General features: G+C 45.9%; 1 protein-coding gene across 1 annotated transcript in view; it reads right to left on the reverse strand.

Annotated features, from left to right (window-relative positions):
• nrg1 (neuregulin 1) overlaps positions 1 to 8,912 on the reverse strand; it is a 32,569-nt gene extending 23,657 nt beyond the window's left edge. Inside the window, exon 1 of the mRNA XM_079523791.1 lies at positions 7,527 to 8,912. Within this exon, the coding sequence (XP_079379917.1) occupies positions 7,527 to 8,295 (769 nt within the window). The 5' untranslated portion in view covers positions 8,296 to 8,912. The remainder of the gene's footprint in view (positions 1 to 7,526) is intronic.
• Between the last annotated feature and the right edge of the window lie 1,161 nt (positions 8,913 to 10,073).

Raw genomic sequence — 10,073 nt, forward strand, 5'->3', positions numbered from 1 at the left:
ATCCCTGATGTCATAGTAAATGCGACCTGTGTCGCAATTAAGCCCATATATGGAGATCCCTGATGTCATCAATATTAGTATATGGATATATGTCAGAACTTGTTCTGTTCCCCATCTTCCTATTCGATATCTCCCTTTTGACTGATAACTGTCCATTTAAACTCTAGACGGGCTTGCCCCAAAGTTATTTGTGCAGCCGCGCCCAGCAGCCGGCGAAAACTAGAGTTCTCAACAGGCCCGAAAATTAAGGCCTGGCCCTACCTGGGCCCTCATAAAACCCTGTACACTCAAGACACTGCCCCTGCTGCCACCCTTAGATCTCTATATATGGAGCTAAATCAGAATTTGCTGTCAAAATTAACACATTTTGGGACTTGAGAGGGACAATGTGTTGGGTGCATTGACACTTAGTCATTATAAAAACAATGAAAGAATCTTAAAATGAATAAACAATTAAAAAAAATAAGGTCACAATCAAGGTCAAGACATGCATATGTTTTGTGCTAAAAAGGTCAAATGCCAAGGTCAATATGATATTGTAGTCGGGTGGAAATGGAATATTATAACAAATGCAAATCAGTTGATATCCTGATTGCAAAAACATGTAGTCTTACATTTTTAGATGACAATCAATCAATCAGCAAATGGGGGGCAGATGCTAGAAAGGCTAACAGCGTTTATATGTAGGGAATAGATGGCTTTCCTTTGTTGTGACAGTGAACAAATTAATCAATCAATCAATGAATGAAACAATCAATCAATCAATCAATCAATCAAAATCACACCTGTGTGAAGTGAGGGGCGCTCTTATCATCATAGATCATCATACATCATCTCATTCCGGCCAATCACAATTTGCATCCTCACTTATTTTTAGAATATGCATACACACATATACATATACATTCATATATGTATACTGTATACATTTATACAATCTCAGAGTTCAAATAATACACAGGACTTTGCAGTGTAGGCTAGTCTACAAACAACCTGTTTAGTACCAGTATGTACAGACAAGAGGTTCAACCTTGAAAAGCAAACAAACATTATAACCTGATCCAGTGCTCTGTTTTGATCAATGGATGAAAGTACAGTCCACAGAATCTGGTCTTCATGTTGCAACATTAAAAGCTTTTACCGTTATTACAAAATCGCTAACAAACCATCATATCACCTGGGAGCTGACCTCTAAAGCCCTATACCCTTGAAAAGGTTTATTTTTGAAGGGTGTTAGCCCCTCCTATTTGTCCAGCTTTGAGGGTGTGTGTAAACACAAGCATTGTCCTAACACAAACATTAAAGGCCATTGATAATGGCACATTTTGGAAATACTTGATATTGAATTTAAATTAAATGCTCAGCCCTCAAAACAACAGCGACAACCAAACAACCAAAAGAAACACTTAGAAAATTAGCCTTAAAGTCGGACTGCGATGGCGTTTTTGGTCACGATTCAGTCTGAAATGGAAGCCTGTACGTTTCTGAACCAATCAGAGCGCCCCATCCCTTCAGGCTATGGGACATTAGTAGCTCTGCTGCACACGGGTGCAGTGATTGAGATTCTGTTAGTTTACAAGTGAGAGAGAGATGGCCAGCTAAGCATGTTTGCTACTACGTAGCTTATTTCTAACCCATAATGTTTGGGTTGTGATCATCATTGTCTGGATGTGATCTTGAATGAGATTAAAAACATGGAGTAGCTCTGAAGTTAAAATCAGGTGTGTTTGAATGAGCGTGCAGCTGTGGGAATCAAACAGGTGAACGAAATCAATATTTATATTAAAGAAAGTCGATCTATGTGATCACGCAGCACGTTTTAATGGATTTAATGGACTTTTTATATAAAAAATAAAAATACACAAAAAAAGCTTTTTCTTTTTTTTCTTCTTTTTTTTAACAAATTTTCCATAGTTGTGGCATCTATTGTTAGGTATGCCCACATGATCACCACGGATATGCTCTAAAAGTGTGATTTTTTTCATTTCACTACACCTTTAAAGGACACTTCAGCCATTTTCAAACTAGGAGATATCCTAGTTTATTTTGATATCAGGAGTTTGATATTACATGTTGCAGCGGTTTGTATTAGACATTATTGATATAGGCACCATGGACAGCAACGCCAGTATTCAATCAAACCGCAGTCTACACACCATGGTTAGCACCACGGACAGCACCATGGATTACATGGTTAGCACCACGGACAGCACCATGGTCTACTCTACACCATGGTTAGCACCACGGACAGCACCATGAATTACATGGTTAGCACCACGGACAGCACCATGGTCTACTCTACACCATGGTTAGCACCACGGACAGCACCATGGATTACATGGTTAGCACCACGGACAGCACCATGGTCTACTCTACACCATGCTTAGCACCACGGACAGCACCATGGTTATCACCACGGACAGCACCATGGTCTACACCATGGTTAGCACCACAGACAGCACCATATGGTCAGCACCATATGGTCTACACCATGGTCAGCACCATGGACAGCACCATGGTCTACACTTTACACCATACATGCCATGGGCAACTGGTGGCCCCACCTTCACTTAATTATTTTACTGCAAAGTATGAATATATTCATACCCCCCAGCTATGGGGCATTATCAGCCAGGTACGTCATTTCCGGTTGGGACGTCATCCAAAGTGGTCCCCCTCCATTTTAGTGGATGAGATCGAAAATCTTAAAATGTGAATAACTCTTGATCTAAATCAATGCTTCCAATTCTAATCAAATATTATGTTTTTGACGGCCCATCGCGGTCCGGTCGCTTGTCGCGTTAGAAGTAATCATAGCTGCCGCTGTTGTCCATCCCCTCGGGGGTGTTTTGGCTACATCTAGCTACTTCCAAGACGGCGCTGTGCCACCTGGAAATAGGCCCCGAAGCTGCAAATCGTTGGGCGCCCTGATTTAATGGTCCTAAATAGCCCCGGGCGTTCAGGGTGTTGATCCGGTTGCTATGCAACGTCTCCGTCACCACCGGCTATGGGACGTTACAACTCCTCTCCATTTAACTCGGTTCAAGCAGGATTTTCAAACCTCCATAACTCGGAATCTACGAGCGATGTCCTTGGTGATCCTCAGCCATCCAAAGTCCGGATGTCATTTTTTACTTTGTCTCGCAATCACTCCCGACATGTAAACGTTTCTGGCGACAGGTAGTGTGCGCTAATGCTAATGATAGCAAATGGTTACAGTGAGTGTGTGCATGGGGCTACAGCGGGGAGGAAACCGATTCTCTTAAAGTGAATGCACAAAGTACTACATTTATGCTACCAGCTAGCAGCAATATACTGTACAAATACTGATATATTATTCAGTTCAAAAGTTAACATAAGTATAATTAAATGCATTTGAAATAAAATAAAAAAGCAAAAAATTATCCAGGACAAATATAGCAAAAATAGCAGTTCTAACAAGCTCAAAACGCGTCTCACTGCGACACATTTAGAGCTTGTAAAACTACTATTTTTGCTACTTTTTTTATAACATAGAATGACGAAGTAAGGCATTGAGATAAGAGGTTTCTGCCCGACAGCATATACAATGTGGCCCTCTGGAGTGAGTGTGGAAAAGATGGTGGCCCTCTGGAGTGAGTGTGGAAAAGATGGTGGCCCTCTGGAGTGAGTGTGGAAAAGATGGTGGCCCTCTGGAGTGAGTGTGGAAAAGATGGTGGCCCTCTGGAGTGAGTGTGGAAAAGATGGTGGCCCTCTGGAGTGAGTGTGGAAAAGATGGTGGCCCTCTGGAGTGAGTGTGGAAATCATCAAAGTTTGCCCACCCCTGGTCTACACCACAGTCAGCACTACGGAACGCACCATGGTCAGCAGCTTCATGCAAGCCCACAGACATACCTAAATGAAACAGCCATAATTAACGTAATTACCTTCAGGTGCATTAACCAATGTCAAAATGGCCATTGTAAACAGGGTCAGGGTATGAAAGACGACTGCGTCTAATCGCACTTTATATGAATCACTTGTGCTTGGGTTTGGCACCACGGCCAAATATACAGCTTAAATCCCACTCCAGACAAAGACAGGCTATCAATCCAAATAGAAATATCCTGTCCTAAAATAAGTATAGCCCAATACTGTTCCCTTGGATGAGAATACAGGGCCACAGCTGGCAGCAGTTTAGCACATCTTTTCTTGAGTTATCAGTTGAAAGTGACACCCCATAATATGCCAATGAGGACCTGACAGCCACCAATCTATCTCCCCCCTCTCTCTCTCTCTCTCTCTCTCTGTGACATGAGTTATCTACTAATCTGTAATATCTCCATTCAAGTGAGATGATTATCAATGTACAAGCTGATGTGGACTTCCTGCATTTTAGCATGTTACCTTTATCATATGTTGTGGTACAGTCTGTATATCTGTCTATTGGCTTAATAGCCTAATTGACCTTTTAATACATTTACGCAATGTTTTTAATTAAATAAAGATTGTCATTAGGTGAGGCTCAAAATAGCAATGATGCTTCAGCACATAATATATAAAGATACGTCTGGGATTAAGAGTTTGCAATGAAATGTAAGAAAACGTCCCTCATCTGCTAATACCTTCATTTAGTGTTTAACATGACACTGGCAATAACCTGCAGGCCGGGGTCATTTCCATGCTGGCTATGTTTCTTCCACAGACATACAAAATGAGTGGACAATAATATGACCAGAAACACATAAAGAGCTAGCCCTGAATGACCATAACAGGTCTGTAACTCTGAGAGTGTTCAAATGGAACCAAATAGACCCGTAAGGGTCCATTTGGTTCAATTTGTACACTCTCACAGTTTTAGGGGTCCTTGCAAATATAACATTTGAGAACCACTAGTACTAGTGGACTTCTAATATGTCATTTTGTCGTAGTAAATATGTGTCATATTATTATTATGAAAATCTGGAGACTGACATTTAAAATTTGCCACAGACAAGACCAAGTCTTTGCCACGGACACATTTGTCTGTGTACGTACATGTTGATGACCCCTGCCTATACTGGCCTTTCATTATGCCCTGGAAAACACATCAGGTTAATCCATTTTAGACATGATCAACCAAATTGAAAAGCCTTATTACAGCAGATCCCGTTCACATTTAGAGCAATGGTTCTCAATGTCAGGTCGGGGATCACCAAAATGTAACTGGAAATGGTTCCATTTGTACACTGTCAAACCTAACACTGAGGACTTTAGTAGAGCTTGGGGACCCAGACATACATCAAAATGGTATGAAATGCAGGTCTCTCTATGCATATCAAACTGGGGGCGCTTGAAATGAAAAAGGTTGATAATCTGATCATCACCTCTTCAAGGGCAATAGGCTGGAAGATGGAACGTTAACCCAAGCGGATACAATGGAGCAGGGATCCTCGAGGGGGTTCCTGGAGGTCCCCATGCAGCGAAATGATATTTTGGAACCAAATGAACCCTTGAGGCTCTGTAACTCCAAACATGCACATTTGTACACGTGCAGAGTTACATCTTAAGGATATCATAAGGATCTTACAGCGCAGATCGGCTGTCCCGGAGCTGAAAAAGCTAAATGATCAAAGTGGGGGTCCTTGAAATAAATAAATAAATGGTTCAGATTAATCACTGCCCATGGACGGAGCTCTTGTATAACCACAGTATGTCATTAATTGGAAAGGTGGTCCACAGACAGACAGACAGACTGGCTGAGTGGGATTGTCTTTCTCTGTGGGCCCATGCAGTCAGCGGTGTGTGTGTGTGTGTGTGTGTGTGTGTGTGTGTGTGTGTGTGTGTGTGTGTGTGTGTGTGTGTGTGTGTGTGTGTGTGTGTGTGTGTTTGTGTGCATGGGGGGGGGATCAATTAGCTTTCAGCTGCAGACTGACCTTGAAATGGAGCCTGGGCTAGAGAGGAAGTCCACCAGTGCAACCGCAGCTTTCACTTTTAGTAAAGCCATGCATCACGTATTGATTTTGATATCATATTCTGGAAGACGGCATGTTGGAGGAGGCCTCGCTTCTGCTTCTGTTTTAGCTGCCTTCCTCTCACTGACACGCCGATAAAACAAAAGATACATTTAGTTCAACTATTATTAAAGACAGCGCAGTCTCTCCGATAAGGTGCTCTAAATTGTTCTGTTCCTTTGGCTCTTTGATACGGTGGCTTGAATTATTCATAATTATCAGTTTTGCCAGAAATGACTCATGTAAATGACTCCATGACATGGTGGTGCCACCCACGGCGCTGCCGGGGGTGACTTTGAAATGATGTTGCGGTTTCTTTGCCGGCTTAAAGGGGAACGTCCAACACTGCTGATTTATAGAGCGATCTAGAAACCTGTAACAAGCGATACTGACAGAGGGCATCCGGTCTATTCCGGGCAACTTTTCATACATTTCCTATGAGACACGTTGCGGTCGAGACACATGGAGCCTGGCTGGCGGTCTACGGACACGAAGGGCAATGTCACGACCAACACCCAAGGGTGGCATCTATTCTAGGCTACAAACCAGGAAGTAGGGAGTTGTAGGGTTTGACCTCAGTGACACTGGGGTCCGGTCAACCTTTCAGTGCAACTGCAGCATCATTTCAGAGACACACAGTGACTGTTAATGGAATATTAACCCTCTACAACAAACATCTATCTATAACAATTCTTCTTATTGTAAATGAACTAATGCATATGGATGTTTAACAATAATTTAACTCTTGAGAGCGTAATATGAAACCAAATGGACCATTTGGTTTCATTTTACACATAGTTAAAGATCTACGGTAATTTGGTTACCAACTCTCCATCATTTAGCTCAGGACCACCTGGAATCCCTTCAAGGACCACTGGTGGTCCCCTGGACCATGGTTGAAAACCACTGACTTAAATCCTCCATTCTTAGTCAAGATGGTCCTGAGTTGCAACTCCACTTTTTGTTATCTCTGCACCAAGTAGCTGATCTTAACAAGCTCACAATGCGTTGTGCTGTGACACAGTGAGCTTGTAGATCTGCTATGTTTTGTGCATGGGGCTGGGCTAACGTACACCCACAGAATATGGATGCTGGGGTTCAGGTGGTTAATGGAACGTGAACCCTAGTAAAACAAGTATACCAAGAGGTCATATTGGAAAAAACATTACAGTGCCCCTTTAAGTAATAATTCTCCGGAGGCTTAGTCATAGAGGCGTTGTGTGAAATACTGTACAAGTCACAACACGTGTGTTGTGTTATATCTCCCTCAGCGTTTACAGTATGTGCTAAGCACATCCGCACAACCACCTTTTTTTTTAAACAATACCTGTAAGCTCAACACATAGCCTTCACCTCAGAACTATTTCACTGGCAGAGTTCCCCCACAAAGCTCATCTTTCCCACTTAAGCCCCGGCACCCATATTCTGTGGAGAACATTAGCCAAAAATGGGCTATTTTTGTCAAAGAGATTTGGTGTACTGTAGATGGGGAAGAAAAGGTGCTCCAAGTAACAGTCCGGTGTGCGTCTAAGTCTGAAGGCTTTAAGTGGTTAATTGAAATGGTTGAGTACTTACATATTGTATTGACGACTATCTCGTTAGTTTCCTCAGTAGTCTGGGGGTAGTTGGGGGTCCGCTTAGGGGGAGGGGCGACCTTCCCAGACTGCGTGGCCGGGTTAGTCAGCACGGGGGACGGGGTCATGACCTCTGTGATTAACGGACCACCGCCGGCGGGGGAAGCAGAGGTGTTGTGAAAAGCCACGGCGCCACCGAGCCCGTGCGTGGGGTCGGCTAGGATGACAATGGGGTCCTGTCCCATTCGCTTGGGGTCCGAGTGGGTGGGTGGGTCGTACTCGAAGATCTTGTCCACGAACACCCACTTGAGGCCGGCGGTGCAGAGCGCCAGGCTGAGCAGGCAGGCCACAATGGGCAGGATGCACAGCTTCTCCGAGCGCAGGCAGCCGCTCGCCGGCGCCATCTCCACACACACACAGCATGTCGTGGCGGCGGCCGCCCCGGCCCAGCAGCACGCCATGCCCAGTGGCCCCGCCGGCGCTCTCTCGGCCTCATCGTCGTCATCGTCTCCGCAGTCCTCTTCCTCTGCGAGTCCGACGCCGTCTGTCCCCACTGGGGGGGCATGCCGCTTCTCCTCGGGGCTCTCGCTGCCGTAGAAGGACTCTGCGTCTCCCTCCTCCTCCGAGGAGGGCGGAGGCGGCTTCGGCGCTTCCGTCTCTTCCTCGGGGGAGCGTCCGTAGTCGAAGTCGAGGCCCAGGCCGGGGTAGGGGGACGGCGGCGACGAGGGGGGCGTCGACACTGCAGAGGAGTCCTCTAGTCCCTGAGTCATCCTTCTGGTTTCTCGTCGGAGGAGGAGGAGGAAGGGGGGGACGGTTGGGGAGGATGGAAGGGGGGTCGGAGGAAGGTGGAGGGGGGGTTTGGGGTGAGGGTAAGGGGGGAGGCGGATCTATAGAAGTGTTTCCGAGTACTTTAATTTAAGGCATCGCAACGAATCGTCCCGGGGTCCGGCTGGCTGCTGCTTGCAGGGCGTCACGTACTACTGTTACTAGTGGCGCTGCATGCGGTCTCCATCTTTCAGGTCGTCAGCGGCGTGGTGGACTCAGCGTGGAGGCAGCAGCGCTGGCTGGCAGAGCATTGAGCGCTGCACTGCAGTGGCAGCATGCAGCAGCCACATGCTGGACGGGATGCGGCATGCGGCTGCCTCTCTCCTCTCCTCTCTTCCTCCTTCCGACGCGCACAGCAGGCACCCACCCTTCACCGAAGGGACATTTCCAGCTGCGCTGAAGGACAAAGTGAGGCGGATACTACCGTTGCACTTCACCTCTCTCTCGCTCACACACTCTCACACACTCACTCTCTCTCACGCACACACACACCCCTCCTAAGGACGATCATTCGCTTCCTCTCTCAATCTGTCTTACCCTCGCTTATTCATGACTCATGCTCTCTCTCTCTCTCTCTCTCTCTCTCTCTGTCCGCATGCAGTCTGTATCTGTCTGGCTTGCTCTCCGGTCTCGACTCTCGACACAAAGCACAAAGCTAAGCAAGTCCCCACTTGATCCAATTAGAGTGGAATGGCAAGCCAATCACCGGCGAGCAGGCTGCCTGTGCCCCCCCCACCCCCCACCCTTCCCCCGCTTGTTCTCTCTCTCTCTCTCTCTCTCTCTCTCTCTCTCTCTCCATTGATCATGCTGAAAAGGGTGTGTGTGTTTTTTTTGTCAGGGGAGGACAGCTAGGAAGGCAGACATACGATCCGTCCCTGGGGGCCCGCAGCCATTGTCTCAGATGCATACCCCCCCGTGTGCTGCGCGGATGTTGACCATGATGATGATGATGATGTGAACACATACCATATTATATAGCAGTGGTTCCGGCGGAAATCATTAATCATAATCATAATACAACATTAATATTAAAAAGTGGTATAGCAATAAATAAGAACTTAAGGTACACCACGTACCCATTGATCCGACGTGGAACTAGCACAATCAATGCAGGCGGCCCATGGGCGGTGTCCTGAATGCTTCCCAAATATCACAAGGGCCCTGATCCATCCAGGAAGGATAGGAAACCAGGGTTCTATAGGACATGATCCAGGAAGGATAGGAACCCAGGGTTCTATAGGACATGATCCAGGAAGGATAGGAAACCAGGGTTCTATAGGACATGATCCAGGAAGGATAGGAAACCAGGATTATAGGACATGATCCAGGAAGGATAGGAAACCAGGGTTCTATAGGACATGATCCAGGAAGGATAGGAAACCAGGGTTCTATAGGACATGATCCAGGAAGGATAGGAAACCAGGGTTCTATAGGACATGATCCAGGAAGGATAGGAAACCAGGGTTCTATAGGACATGATCCAGGAAGGATAGGAAACCAGGGTTCTATAGGACATGATCCAGGAAGGATAGGAAACCAGGGTTCTATAGGACATGATCCAGGAAGGATAGGAAACCAGGGTTCTATAGAACATGATCCAGGAAGGATAGGAAACCAGGGTTCTATAGGACATGATCCAGGAAGGATAGGAAACCAGGATTCTATAGGACATGATCCAGGAAGGATAGGAAACCAGGGTTCTATAGGACATGATCCAGGAAGG

This window comes from Electrona antarctica (genome assembly GCF_951216825.1).
Source record: "Electrona antarctica genome assembly, chromosome: 16".
Classification (NCBI taxonomy): Eukaryota; Metazoa; Chordata; class Actinopteri; order Myctophiformes; family Myctophidae; genus Electrona; species Electrona antarctica.